The 14,796-nt window shown below is 66.8% G+C and overlaps 1 protein-coding gene across 2 annotated transcripts in view; it reads left to right on the top strand.

Annotated features, from left to right (window-relative positions):
• Nucleotides 1-12,408: 12,408 nt before the first annotated feature.
• The window catches only part of NOL4L (nucleolar protein 4 like), a 114,798-nt gene continuing 112,410 nt past the window's right edge, over nt 12,409-14,796 (top strand). For both annotated transcript variants that reach the window (XR_009867089.1, XM_062204021.1), the window contains exon 1: nt 12,409-12,729. Coding sequence is in view for 1 of the 2 variants with exons in the window: in XM_062204021.1 (XP_062060005.1) it covers nt 12,409-12,729 (321 nt within the window). In the remaining variant the exon portion in view is untranslated. The remainder of the gene's footprint in view (nt 12,730-14,796) is intronic.

Here is a 14,796-nt window from a genome sequence, read left to right as displayed (position 1 = left end):
TGAACCCGAGCAGGGCTGGGCCCCGGGGACCCACAGAGGAGCCAGCCAGTGACATCGTGCGCTGCGCAGCGCGAGAGGAGGTGCGGGGGAGGAGGGAGGGTTGCTGTTTTGAATGGGGTGTTCAGGGGCCAAAGTAACTGCTGATGACAGGACGTGATGGAGCCGGCCCAGCAGCCCAGGAAGTCCCCCTGGGCAGAGGGTACAGCCATGCAAATGCCCGGGGCCAGAGCGGGAGGCCGCAGGACTGCACTCAGAGGGGACTGGGGGCCCTGGGGGCTTCAGAGCAGGGCAGGGAGGCCATATGACTTTGCACTTCGGCGAACGGGGCTGCAGGCGTGAGAGCCAGAGAGACTGGCATTACCCGCCGGTGGTGGCCTGTGGCAGGGGCAGCAGGCAGGGAGCGGGGCTCCGACCGCGGTGATGTTTGGAGCTGGAGCCCAAGGTGGACCCGCCATGCGGATGTTGGCCTGAGCTAGGGGAGAATGGAGCTGTGCTTACCGGGGCGGAAAGGCAGGGACAGGGGTGGCTTGGGGGTGGCACCGGGAGCTCAGGTCTGGACACCTGCTACCGAGAGGGGCCAGGCGCGCTCTGCTGGGCCAGGTGGAAGGGGGTGGGGCGGGGTAAGCAGGTCTGGAGGCCAGAGGAGGGGACCCGGCTGGGCACAGTGCCTCTCCCCGCCGCCTGCAGGCGGGCGGTCCCTGGAAGCCAGAAGGGTCAAAGAACCCAAGGCAGAGAGTATCTAGGCCTCTCCTGCCCGGTGATTTCCCACTTTCAGGCCTGGAGTCCAAACTCTGCTGCCTCATCTCCCTCTGTGGCCTCCGCCTCAGTCCACCGTTGTGCTGGCTACAGGGCCTTTGCACCTGCTATTCTGGGCTCCGGCCTGTCCGTCACCTACCTGCTGGCCCTGAACGTGACTTGTTCTTTTCCTGGCCCTCGGTTTCCTCATCTGTGGCCCCCTGAGCCCTAAAGAGAGGACCCTTAAGTTCCCTCGCGTTGGGGTTCTCAGATCCTTGGAGAAGCTGCCTCGCCACCCTTCCCTGGGCCGGCGAGACCGTGGGCGAGGTGCTTCCTGTGGCCCACGCTCTCAGGCTCGCCTGCCTCGCGGGGTCTGTGGCAGACACTTCCTGCTGGGGGAGCGTGGTGCGGTCCCTGGCTCAGGTTCCTGGAGGCGAGCAGAGACTTGGGCAGACCGGATGGCCTTGGCCAAGGCTCTGCCCTGCGCTGGGCCCTGGCTTCCCCCGCCCCATGAGCAGAAATGCATGGAGCACTCACTGGGCACCGCCCCCACATGCACCAGGCACAGTGTGGTGGCCAGGCAGGGCACACTGGGGTCCAGCGCCCACGGGAGAGGAGGCCTCCACCTGCTCTGTGCCCCCGTGCCTGCTGCCCGGGCTCCCCCCAGCCGGCGAGGATGTGCAAGCCCCTGGCGGCCTCCCCCAGGGAGCCCCCCGCCCGCACCAGCCACCCTCCCTCACTGCTTGTCCCTGGGCCCGACAGGGCTGAGTGATCACAGGAGCAGGCCCCGGGCTTGGTCATTGGTCACAGCCCGAGGGCCTGGGACGAGTCACCCGCCTCGGCCTCGGTTTCCACGCTTGTGACACGGGCGAGACCCGGAGCCTGCTTCTCAGGGGGGTGCTGAGGGTTCCACAGGCTGCCGAGAGCTAGGGGGCCGCCGTGAGGACAGCAGCCCCTCCCCAGGAGCCGGCGCGTGGACTTGTGGAGAGCGGCTGCAGGCCCCCCCCCCCCCAGCGGGTGCGACTTGTCTCCTAGCACACCTGGCCACCTGGCTCCCAGTGCTGTTCTACACGGGGTGGGAGGAAAGTGAGGCCTGGAGAGGCCAAGGGACCCAGCGATGCCACCCAGCCAGAGTGGCGGGGGGGGCGCTCCTGCCTCCCAGACCCCACTCCTAGAGTCGCCTGGCTCTGACCCCCCAAGAGTGGGAGACGCATTCCCACCCCCGCCTCTACCAGCTCTGGAGACCTGCCCCGGCCAGCCCGGAGTGGGGGCGTGGCCTTCTCCAGCCACGTGGCTCCCCAGACACCTCCCACTTGCCCTCTGCCCCCCCCCCCCCCCCCCCCCCGCGGGGAGGGGAGCGCCTGAGGCCCTCAACAGTCTCTCTTCCTCAAGTTCAGGTCTGCGCTGTGTGGGTGCCTGGAAGGAAGAGCTTTTGTGAGCAGAGGCGGCCCCGTGCTGGCCCACGGGCTGGAGAGCACCTGCCCGGCCCAGGCCCTGTCCTGGGCGCCAAGGGCAGATCCCGTCTGTGCCTTCCTAGAGTTCACAGCTGGGGTGGGGGACATGTGAAATGCACAGGGCGGGGGCATTGAGCACCACAAAATCGGGGCTCCCTGAGCGTGACTCGCGCAGGAGGGGGCTGGGCGGGGTGGGGGAGGGGTGTTCAGGAAGTGAGAGCTCTAAGGGTGAGCTGGAGTTAGGTGAATTTGTGGCTGGGGGAAGGCTTGTGCAAAGGCCCTGCGGTGGGAGGGAGCTGGGAAATTCAAGGAAGCAAAGGCAGCCCAGTGTGTGTAAAAGCTCCAGGGGTGGCCGGGTCCGAGCCCCCTGGGTTAGCCACCGGTTCCCCAGCCTCAAGAGAGAAGTGGTCCTGGAGACCATCCGCACTCACGGCACAGGTGAGTCCCAGCTGGGTCACGGCCATGGCCAGCATCAGAGCACCGGGGCAGAGCCAGGGGCAGAACGCGGGCTTCCCAGCTCTGCCCAGGCCTCCTTCCGCACCTGGTGAGTGGCCTGAGCGAAAGGGCAGAAAAGCAAACGCTAACCTGGCACCTGCCGTGGAACCCAGAGTCCCGTGTGCACCTGTTCCAGAAAGAGGAAAAGGCCCTACGGAAGCTTTGGAAGCGGCCCTACCGCTGACCCGGAGGCTTCACCCTGTCCTCTCCTCTGAAGTCAGTGGCTCGGGGGTTTTGTGTGGCTCGGCAGCCCGAGGCAGGAGAGGCGACGCCCTGCCCTGGAGTCCATGGTCACCGGCACTCAGGGCAGCCCCGACGCCCAGTCCTTTCTGAGCCAGCACACAGCCCGGCTGTAACCGCCCCAACAGGGCCGAAGTCTGCTTGCTGTCTGGCTGCAGTATCTCTCGCTCTCACACATCAGCTGCTCCTTGGACAGGTGGCTGAAGACGAGGGGAGCTGGGATCCACTGGTGGTCCTTGGATGTGTGTCTGGGGGGAACTGAGCTGTGGAGTGGGGGAGATTCAGGATCCCCGGCCCTGCCCCCACACCAGAAATCTGAGCCCAGGTGGGGTGGGTTTGTGGGGTGAGGTGGGGAAGGAGGCAGGTGGACCATGTGCCGTTGGACGTTTCCTCCGAGGGAAGTTCTGGGAAACTTCTAGAAAGAATGCCCAGGAAGAAGTCCTGGCTCACCCAGGGCCACTGCCCAGGGCTGAGCTCGGGGCCAGCGGCTGGGGCACCCAGGCCCCGGATTCACGCCGGGGGCCAGGGCAGCCTTGCGTTTCCCCGGCACATAGCCCCGTCCGGCTCGCTGGTCAGAACCCACGCAGCAAAGCCCAGTCTTGCAGAGCCCCGAGGAAAATGCAGGGAACAGCTCGGAACAGAAACGGCCCCTTCCAGCACGGGGACGGACCCTGGCGGGCAGCCGCGCTTCGACCCGCGGCCCGCGGCGCGCCAATGGGCACGGGGAGCTGTGTGCCTGGGACTTCCTGGGAAAGCCGGGGCTGGATGTGCTGGCACTGCCCTCGGGGCTTCCGCGTGGACTCCTCGCAGGTGCGGGCATCAGAAGTCACCCGTGCAAGTCACACGGCCGGTCAGCCAGGCGCGAAGCTCCGACACTGCAGCCGGCGCGCCGAGTGCGTGGGGCCCAAGGCCGCGGACAGAGCACTGGCCGAGGGGAGCAGGAGGCTGGACTCCGGCCAAGTGGCCGGGTGTGGGGTGGGTGGCCTCAGCTCCCCGTGTACGCATCAGCTCCCTGTCAGGGGGCTTCAGGTGCCATAGAGCATCAAAGGCTCTGAGAAGTCCTGCAGTAAATGACCCAGCACGCATGGCCAGGTACTGGTGCACAGTCCCTCTGGGGCCTGACCGCGGACGCAGGGCCCCCTCTGTGCGAGGCGCACTGACAACGCTTCGTGAACAGGCCTTGGGAGACAGGAGATGCCCGGCACCTGAGCCTAGGCTGGGGGAAGGGAGCCCGCAGAAAGTGACGAGGACCCCGTGTGGTCATTCTCTGCAGGGGACGGCCGGGGAGCAGGGAAGAGGCATCTCACTCCGCCTTGGGGTGAGCAACAGCCAAATGGGGTCTTGAAGGGTGAGTAGGAGTTCTCTCGTAAGAGAAGTGGCCGGGAAGGGAACGTGTGCAAGTCATAGTCTTGATGGCCAGGGGCCTGGGACGTCCCAGGAGGCTGGCCCAGAGAGGAGCAGGCCGGAGCAGGACGAGAAGCCTTGCACACCGGCCACGGGGCTGGCACTTGCTCCTGGGAACCAGGATCTGAATGGAGGGAAAAAGCTAGGGGTCTCACGCCAGGCCGGAAAGGCCACACCGCACTGCACAGATGGAGGAGGCCACACTGCACTGCACAGATGGAGGAGGCCACACCGCCCTGCACAGATGGAGGAGGCCACACCACGCTGCACAGATGGAGGAGGCCACACCGCCCTGCACAGATGGAGGAGGCCACACCGCGCTGCACAGATGGAGGAGGCCACACTGCCCTGCACAGATGGAGGAGGCCACACCGCGCTGCACAGATGGAGGAGGCCACATCGTGCTGCACAGATGGAGGAGGCCACATCGTGCTGAGCAAATGGTAGATCTGACAGCGCCCTTTCCAAAACCTTCACTCTCTAGTTTTATTTGAAAGGCAGAGAGACAGGAACAGAGACCGTCCATCCGCTGGTTCACTCCCCAGATGCCCACAAGGACTCAGGCTACGCCGAGCCAGAGCTAAGTGAAGACCCTGATCTGGGTCTCCCACATGGGAGGCAGGGACCCAGGTGCTGGGGCCGTCCGTCACCTGCTGCCTCCCAGGGTGTGTGTTAGCACGAAGCTGGTGTCAGAAGCGGGGCTGGCACTGGAACCCAGGCTCTCTGATATGGGACGTGGGAGTTTAAACCACTGCACCAAATGCCCACACCCCTGGGCTCTTTGGGCTGCAAGAAGCCAGCACCAGGAGGCCAAAGTGAAAACCAGGAGAGCCGCTAGGAACGGCCGAATCCAGGAGCTCAAGCCGTGCTGCCAGGAGCCTGGCCGTAAGCACAGTCCAGGAGGCCCAGCGCCCGCTCTGAAGATGGAGGAGGCGCTCCCTCCGCGGGAACTCAGGAGCCGGCCCAGAAGCCGAAGGCGGCCGGGCAGGTGAGGGCAGCAGCCGGGCCCCGTGGGCGGTGAGTGCCGAGGACTTTAGCGGAGACAGGCCTCTGCCCAGCCCAGGCCCTGGCGGTTCTGAGGCTGAGGCCTGGCGTGGTCAGGGCAGGCTTCCTGGAAGGGACCCACGAGCGATGGGCAGCCTCTGGCATTGCCGGGGGAGGGCCCCGTGAGAGCGAAGGAACAGGGCTAGGCACGAACAGGAAGCGTCCTGGAGCCACCCAACCTGCTGGCTGGAGGCGGAAGAGCAGTGGGGGAGGTGAGGCTGGAACTGGACATCTGTACACCCCCTCCCTCTGCCGGGCTGGCCACCTCTGGGACTCTCCAGGTCAGGGGAACCGGCTGCATTGCTCAATGGCCTCCCAGGGCTCCCCAGGGCCCAGCCAGGGGGCATTAAGGCCCCTGCACACCACTGCCGCTCCTAGGCTCCCTGTGCGGCCCCACATGGGCACGCTCAGCACCCTCCCAGCACGCTGCTCCCTCTGCCACCCCAAGCCTCCCCGCCCCCAAGCACGCCCACCCTTCTCCTCCACCCAGCCCCTGGAGGCCACACGGAATGGGCCTTCTCTCTTCGCGATGCCCAGAGCTCTCTGGTGAGGGTCCGTCTTTCCCTCGGCTCTCAGCCCGGCCGGCCTGGTGGGGGCAGGTGGTGGTAACAAGCCCGGGCTTCTGAGCAGGGCGGATCTGGGTTCAGCTTCGCCCCGTGCCACTCACCAGCGGTGCGACCCTTGGCACACTGTTTGGCATCTCCTTGGTGGCGTTTCCTGCCCTGTAAAATAGGAACGAGACTTCACAGGCGGCTTGGTGTGGCTGTAGGGAAGTCCTTGGCACATAGTAGGCCCTCGGGCAGCTCTCACTGTTGTGGTTCTTCAAATTATGTCCGTCTGCAGGTGCTCAGGCTGGGCAAGGACCACCCCTGGTGTGTCCCCGTGGCTGGTGCCTGGCAGGTAGCGGGATTTAAGATCTCACTTCCTCATTCTCCTGGGTGGGGCGCACCCATGCTCCCCACTCCTGCCCACCTGGATGGGGGCGGGGGAGGCCCTGGGGGCCCTACAGCTGCTCCCTGAGACTGACCTAGCAAGCTGCTAGGTGCCAGCATCCAGCATCAATAAATTACTGGCGAGTTCAGGTGACGGCACAGATCCAGTGTCAGCTTCCTTCGTGTCCTGAAGGAGGCTCAGGCCCTGGGATCCCCCGCCAGGGGCCTCCCCCGTCCACAGGCGCCTGCAGGACAAAGGTGCACACAGGATTCTGCAGAGCAGGCGCCAGCTCCATTTCACAGATGAGGAAACGGAGGCCCGATGGGAGGAAGTGGCCTTCCATAGACAAAACCAGGTTTCGGCCAGCCAAGGGGCCTTTCCCTCTGCGACTCCGCAAAGCGCTTCCCAGGTTGCACTGCAGTGTTACACACGCACGTGCCCGTGCACACACGCGCATGCACACACACGCTGGGGGTTTCTTTTTTCATCCATGTATTCAGCAAGTACATATGGAACACCTACGAGGTGCCAGGCCCTGTTCTGGGCATCAGAGAGACGGCAGCGAGCAGGGCAGAGCCCGGCCCCTTTGGAGAGCGCATTGCAGTGGGCGAGAAGAGGGGGAAGGGGACAAACCCCCGTGGTGGCAGGGGTGCTGAGCCTGTGAGGCTGAGCCAGGCGGGGAGGGGTGGAGCGCGGCTGAGGGGTGGAGGCGGTGCTGCAGGGAAACCCCCCGGGTGTCTCCGCTTCCCTCCTGATGTTTGATTGCAGAGGGGCTTCTGGACTCCAGCGGTTCTTGTGGTTCTTGCGCAGAGCTGCCCCCCCCCAAGCTGTGCTCCAGCGGCCACCGCAGGGGGGACCCTTTTCTCCTGCAAAGGCCCTCTCCTGAGTGCCCCCACCCAAAGCACCACAGGTGGGCTTCCCCGAGAGACTCCTCCGAGCTCTGGCTAATGGCATCGTTTATGAATTTTCATTTTCTCTGAAAGGTAGAGAGACAGAAACAGACAGCTCTTCCATCCACTGGTTCACTCCGCAAATGCCTGCAACAGCCGGAGCTGGGCCAGGCTGAGCCAGGAGCCAAGGACGTGACGTGAGTCCCCCACTCGGCTGTAGGGGCCCTGGTGCTTGAGCCATCAGCAGCTGCTGCCTCCCAGGGCGCACACGAGCAGGAAGCTGGAGTCGGGAGTGGGGCCAGGGCCGGAGCCCGGGCGCTCTGCTGGGGGACGTCAATGTCCCCCGTGGTGTCTTAAGTGCTGTGCCCGCCTGATCTTTTTGGTTTTCTTTTTTGTTGTTGTTGTTGTTTATTTGATAGGTAGAGTTATAGACAGAAAGGTTTTCCTTCCGTTGGTCCACTCCCCAAATGGCCGCTACAGCCAGTGCTGCGCCGATCCAAAGCCAGGAGCCAGGTGCTTCCTCCCGGTCTCCCATGCGGGTGCAGGGCCCAAGCACTTGGGCCATCCTCCACTGCTCTCCCGGGCCACAGCAGAGAGCTGGCCTGGAAGAGGAGCAGCAGGGACCAGAATCCGGCACCCATATGGGATGCTGGCGCCGCAGGTGGAGGATTAACCAAGTGAACCATGGTGCCGGCCCCTGATCTTTTTGTTTTTAATTCCAACCGTTTGTCATGATCTTTTAGAAGTCGGCTAGTCCCCAAGCCTCCTGCAGGCCCACGGCCGCGTGCACATCGCTTGTCACCGTCGTGGCCCCAGCGAGCCCGGCTCCACTGCAGGGGCGGGAGATCGAAGCCAGGCAGAGCACTGTTCGGGGCTCACGTTCAGTGGCTGTGCTGGGTCTGATGGCTGATAGCCCCATTTTACTGTCACAGGAAACCGAGGCTTTTGGAGATTAAGGAACTCGTGCAAGGCCACCCAACGGCCGAGCCAGTGAGAAAGCACAATAAAGGCTGGCGATGGATGGATTCTGTGGGAGCAGAGTGGTGTGGCGGAAAATGCTGGTGAGTTCAGCTGAACAGCTGCTTCTTGAGAACCAGGCCACCCATTTGTCCATGTCTTTGCTTACCTATTCAGTTATTCACTAATCATATATTTAGTCCTCGGCTCCTGTGTTGGGTCCCAGGACATGCAGACAGGAAGTCACCATGCTAGGTTGTCGGGGCTGGGGTGGGGAGAAAGCCCAGCAACCAAGAGGAAACACAGGAAGCCTTCCTGGAGGAGGTGGGCATGAGGCAGCCGCTCAGTGCAGCCGTGCAGACTTCCGGGAGATGCTTGGGAATCGATGTGGCGAGCTGCTGCCCGGGCCCTTAATGGAGGTGGCACCAGCACTTGACAGCGCAGCCACTGCTCTGTGGGGCTCCTCCCTGCTCTTCCCAGCCCTCTGTAGACAGGCAGCCTGACTCACTCTGCCCCACCCCAGGCCTGGAACTTCCCACTCATCTGGGCCCTGGGGCAGGGCTCAGCAGGAGGCAGGTGATCTGGGCCAGGGACCTGGCTCCGTCCTGTGGCCCCGAGCCTCTGCCTTCGGCAGGACTCAGTTCACCCACCTATGAAGTCCCTCACTCTCGGCCTTGGAAGTGGCCGTGAGCCCTGGAGATTGGTGTCCCCTGTGCTGCAAGCCCAGCCTCCCTGGGACGTCAGGTTAAGGATGGAAAAGAGGAATTCCGGGGATCCGCTGGCCTTGGATGGGTGGGGTGGCCTGGTCTCCTCCCTTGGCAGGTGTCTGGACCACGGCTGCCACCCCTACAAGCCGGGCCTGACTCCCAGGAAGGGTGTTGCTGACCTGGTCAGGCCAGAGGTGCAGGGATCTGCTCCCGCCCACCACTCGGCCACCTCGACTCTGTCCCCAGTACCCCTTGGGGCAGGAGGCTGGGACGTGCCTGGCGTGGAGTGAGCCGACACTGGGGAGGGGAAATGCAGGCCCCTGCCCTCCGAGACCACTGCGCTGCCCTCCGCCCCTCGCGCCCGTCCACTCCAGTCTCCCCCCTGGAGAACTCGCCCACGGTCCACTGGCCCAGTGCTTTCCCTGTGGTCTTCCAGGCTCCTGCCTTCCAACGCCTCCCCATGAGCTTCAGCGGAACCACACTGGCCTCCTTCCAGCTTCTGGAAAATACCAGTCTCTCTCCCACCTCGGGGCTTTGCTCTGGCCTCTCTGCTCAGAACTGAGTGTGGCTGGCTCCCGGCACCTGCCAGTGAAGTCACCGCTCACGTGCTACCTCGGAGGGGTCTTCCCTGAGCCCCCCGAAGAAAAGCAGACTCTTGTGCATTCCTGGTGGTCGGTCCCAGCTCCCCAGTCCGATCCCAGCCCCCCCCCCCCCCCCGGCTGTCATGAATGACAGTTGCTTTGCTCTGTGGCTGTCTCCCCCACCCACACACTGGGGAGCTCCAAAGACAGGGACTTCTGGACTTCATGACTGAACCCCAGCACCTGCTGCATAAGGGCCGCTCGATGACACTTTGTTGAATGAATGAAAGATTAAAGTATCAGCGACGCTTGTCTCCTTCCTTGAATACTTTGCAGCCCCTGTGCAGGAGAAGACAGTATTTATTGCGTACCTGTTATCTGCCACTGTCACGTGTATTATCCCACTAAGTCCTCATGGCCGTCCCATCGCACCCAGTACACAGATGGTGGAGCTGGGATCCTGCGGCCATCCGAGGCTGCCCAGCTAAGGGCGGTTCACTCAGCCAGGAGGCAGCCAAGTGGGCGGTGCCTGAGAGTACGAAGAAGGGCGTGGCAGCCCATGGCCCCGGGATGCAATCAGGAGTCTGCATCTAGGCGTGCTATACCTTTTGCCATGCCAGAACGTAGCCCAAGGTTCACAACCAGATCTGAGGTCCGAGAGCGAGGCGAAGACGCAGGCAGGAGGTGCATCTTAGGACTGGGCTCGCACGGGGACCCCAACTCCTAGGGAAGAGGGCAGGCTAACTCAGAGTGACCATTGGCATCACCGCGTTGGGGCTCCCCTGCTCTCGGGAAAGAAGTCAGCTGGAGGGACCAGTGTCGCAGTGCCCGGGGGGCACCTCGGGGCTCTGTCACGTGCCACGCACTTGGGAGGAAAACTCCAGGCCAAGCTGGGGCATGGGCTTCCCAACCCTGCAGCAGGTCCTGCACCCCTGAAGCTGGTGGTCTCTGGGTGGGGGGTGCCTTCCCCTCTCTGAGCCCCTGTGGTCATCTCTTAAAAATGGGCATGCCAGCACAGATCCAAAAAGAGCTCCTGGGGAGATAAAGAGGAGAAATGACTGTGGAGTTGTTGGTGTATATAAAGTAACATGGAAATGTAAATTATCTAAAAATAATCTCCTATGTGAAATGCAGAGAGAGGTTGGGACTTGGAAGACCTCTTGGGTTCCTTGAGCATTTACTGGCACCTACTGTGTGCCGGGTGCTGTGCTACGGCTCTGACACACAGGGAGGAGTCAGGGATGGGCCGGAGCACCTGGCTACCGGGGGAGGGAGCCAGGGAGATGCGGAGCAGGGGGCTCCCTCCCAGCCGGGAGCTGGGAGAAGACTGTGAGCGAGGAGGTAGCAGGAGCCAGACAGATCTGAGCTGAAACCCACTCCTTCCTCCATGACCTTGAGTAGGTCAGATCACCACCCCACTCAGGCCTCCATCTGTAAAAGCGGGTTGTGCCCTGTGCCTTCCAGAGCTGCCACACAGTAGGTCCCAGGGTGGGGGATGCTGGGAAAAGGAGTAGCAGAAAATGGTCCCCCCTCCTCCCCGGACAGAATCTGGGCCTCAGGCCTGGGGCAGTGACTTGCCTGCAGGAGTGGCCTGAGGACAGGGGCTGGGGTGGACCCCAGGGGACAGCAGAGAGAAGCATAGCATTTCCTCCTGACCTGTTAAAAAAGGAGGGCAGAAATCCTGGGCACTTGGCCTGTGCCTGCGATTTTATTAAGAGGGAGGGAGCTAGCCCCAAGCAAGGTCAGATCTGGGTGGGGGGGCTGGGTTTACTCAGCAGGATACTCTGGGCCAGGAACACCTGGTCCTCGAGGGTCCCGGGCCTGCTGACCATCTCAGGTGGGATTGCCTGGGCAAGGCCGCTGGCCAGCGCGCCGACTTCCCCGAGGTCCACAGTGGCCCTAGAGCAGTGGGGCGGGGCAGAAGCGGCGCCGGCCAAACTTTGGGGAATTGGAGGTGAGGCAAAAGCAGAGAAGCAGGGACTGGGGTTTGGGGTTTCCCAGGGGGAACACGGCTCTGCTGGCGCCGGGCTCCTGAGGGAAGGCAGGCCAGTCGCGCCAGGGAGGGAGGAGAGCCTGCCCCAGGCGGCCCGGGCCGGGCTTAGTAGGGCGGGGAGGCAGGGACGCGGGTGGCTGGGCCGGGGTCTGTGCCCGACTCCCCGCGGGACCGCCGGGTCCGGGCGGAGCGCAGCCGGCGAGGCTCCAGCCGGCCTCGCCAGATGGAACGCGGTCCCTGGGCTGGGCACTGCGCGCCTGCGGCTCCTGCCCTCCTGGCGGCTGCGGGTGCGGCGGCCCCTGCGCCCCCAGGGGCGGGCCGGGCGGGGGCTGGGCCCGGCGGGCGGGCGCGGGAGGGAGGGGGGCGGGCGGCGGCGAAGGCTGCGCCGCTCTAACAGGTGGGATCCCGCGGCGTGGTGGAGGCGGGCGAGGGAGGAGGAGGAGGAGGAGAAGGAGGAGGAGGAGGAGGAGGAAGAGCAGCGGCAGCGGGAGCTGAGCAGGAGCAGGACGAGCCGCGAGAGCTGACAGCCACCGCCGCCGCCCGCGCCCAGGCTCGGTCTCGCTCCCCGCGCCCGGGGCCGCTCCCCGCCTCCCGCCTCCCCCGGCCGCCCGCGGGGCGGCCCGCCCCCTCTGCACCTCCGGGCCCGGAGCTGCCTCCATCGCTCCTGCATCCCGGCCGGGGGGAGGAGGAGGCGGAGCAGGAGGCGAGCCGGAGCCGCCGCCGCCAACGCCGCCGCCGCCACCACCGCCGCCGCCGCCGCCGCCGCCGCCGCCCGAGCAGGACAGAGCGCGCCGCAGCCCCGCGCGTCCGGCCGCCGCCCGCGCCCATCCAGCAGCCGCGTCGGAGCCACACCGCGGGACAGCCGCGGCCGCGGTGCGCCCCGGCCCGACCCAGCCCAGCCCAGCCCGGCCCGGCCCCAGCACCGGGCGGCCCGGTGGCCGGCCCGCCCCCGAGGGCGCCGGGCGCGGCGGGAGGATGCCGAAGCCGACGCTGCTGCTGCGCGGGGGCTGGGAGCGCGAGCGCAGCCCCGGGGACTCGGAGCTGGGCCGCCAGTTCCGGGACTGGTGCCTGCGCACCTACGGCGACTCGGCCAAAACCAAGACGGTGACACGCAGCAAATACCAGCGGATCGCCGAGGTCCTGCAGGGCGGCGGCGGGACCGGCGCGGGCAGCGGCCCGGCGGCCGGCGAGAAAGGCAAGTTCCAGTTCTGGGTGCGCTCCAAGGGCTTCCGCCTGGGCAGCGGCCGGGAACCCAAGATGGGCCAAGTGGTGTATGTGCCGGTCAAGACGGGCTCGGTGAGTGCGCGCGCGGCGGCCGCGGGCCGGTCCCGCGGCGGGTTCCGGGCGGGCGGGGGCGCGCCGGGGGGTGTGGGTGTGTGTGTCTGAACGTGTGTCCCGCACACCGTCCGTGTGTCGGGCCCGCCCGAGGCGCACGCGTCCCTGCGCGTCCGCCCTGCCCGGGCCGCCTGGGCAGCGCTCCGGCTCGGGGCGTCCCTGCCCCCCTCTGCGCCGCTGCCCGGGCCGTGGCCGCGCCGGGCGGGCTGTCCCGGGCTGCTCACCCCGGCATGTTCCGTCCTCCCGTCCCCTCCCCCCGCCAGCAGGCGGCTGCTCCGGAGCCCGAGCCTCTCCCCCCGCCCGCCCCAGGGCTGCCTGTCCCGGGCGCCTCGCGCTCCCGCCCCCGGGCCGGCTGGGCGGTGTGTGCGTGTGTGTGTGTGTGTGTCTGTGTGTGGAGGGTGGTGCCGCGGGAGGTGGAGGCCGGGGCCGCCGCGGGACGGGGAGCAGGGGAGGGGACCGGTCCGGGCACTGTCGCCCCGACCCCACCCGGGGTAAGCCCGGGGAGGGGCGGCCTGAGCCGCAGCCTGGCGCAGGAGCAGCCTCCCGCGGGTGGGTGGGGCGCCCCCTCCGCGCCCCGGGCCCCTAGCTTCCCCCTCCCCGGGATGGGGGCGGCCTGACCTACCCATCCCCTCCCCTCCCCTCCCCCGTCCCCGGGGCCGGCCGGGTCCGGGCGGGGTGGCGCGGGGGAGGGGGCGGGGAACCGCAGCCGCCGAGCGGGAGGAGGCCGGCGGCCGGGCGGGGGCGTCCCCTCCGGCCCGGGGCGCCCTGGAGAGGGCGTGCGGCGCGGGCCCCGCGGCTTCCCCGCCGGGACCTCATTGTTCTGCAGAGGGTGGGGGCTGGGGGGGGGCGGCCGCTCCCGGGGCGCTGCTGAGCTTTGAACTTTCCGGGGCCGAGACCCTCGGTTGATGCGTCCCGCCCCCGGCCCGGCCGGGCCACGCTCGCCTCCCTCCCCGCCCCCAGCTCCCTCCCCGGCCTCGCCCGGCCCGAGCGCGAGAGCGGGGCCGCCCCGCGCCGGCCTCCCTCCCGCCCTCGCTCCCCCGCTCCCCCCTCCGCGCTCCTCCCCCGTCCGGCGCGCCCGCCCCGCGCTCAGCCCTGTCCCCGGCCGGAGCGGGCTCTTCACACACAATTGATTCGGTCGTTACGAAAAGTGCACTTGTCCCCTCCCCCTCCCCCTCCGGCGGCCGCCCGGGCCGGGCCCGCGGGGCGAGGGGGCCGCGAGGGAGGGAGGCGGGAGCCGGCGAGCGGCTCTGAAGCGCCTCCCCCCGCGCCCAGGGGACGGGGCTGCAGGCCGCGGGGAGCGGGGAGCCGCGAGCGCCGAGGGCGGGCGGCCCATCTGCGAGGAGCGCTGATAACCGCGCCGCTGCCGCTGCGGCCGCCAGCAGCCCCATCTGCGCCGCTGCCGCCTCCGGCGGGACCGGGAGCCGGGGCCGGGGGCCGGGCCGAGGGGCGCGCCGGGACCGGGTTCCCGGAGGGGGCGGCTGGGGCAGCGCCCCGGCGGGGCGGGCGCGAGTCACGGACCCCCTCAGTCTATATCAGTGCCCAGCAGGAAAACCCAGGGAGCCGGGGTCATTGTCCCCTCCCTGTCTGGTCCGGGACCCCTCCCCCAGCCCCAATCAGTGCCCGTGTTCGGTGAGGATCCCATGGGTCACTGCCCAGCCTGGGCTGGTTCTGCCACCCTGCCAGCTCTGTAGCCCCCTTGGTTCTCCCCCCCCCCCATGTGGCCGGTACCCAGGTCACTGTCCCTGTGATTGGCTGAGCCCCTGCCCCCTCCCTGGGGTCAGTGCCTTCCACCTTCAGTGCTTCCCAGGTCGTGGCTGCCTCCCCACCCCCATCCTGGTCATTCCTCCCCAAGGTGCTGTAGGCCTGGCCTAACCTTAGCACGAGGCAGGAGCCCCGAGCCCCACACCCCGGAATGGGACCAGCCACTGCCAGGCGCCCAGACCTGGCCTCTGGCTCCCTGGCTCCCAGTGGGGGTGGACCTCTCCCCTAGGGAGTAGGCACAGAAGATACTCCCTCCACCCTCTTATC

This window comes from Lepus europaeus, chromosome 10 (genome assembly GCF_033115175.1).
Source record: "Lepus europaeus isolate LE1 chromosome 10, mLepTim1.pri, whole genome shotgun sequence".
NCBI classification, from domain to species: domain Eukaryota; kingdom Metazoa; phylum Chordata; class Mammalia; order Lagomorpha; family Leporidae; genus Lepus; species Lepus europaeus.
This window is presented reverse-complemented; position numbering and strand designations above follow the sequence as displayed.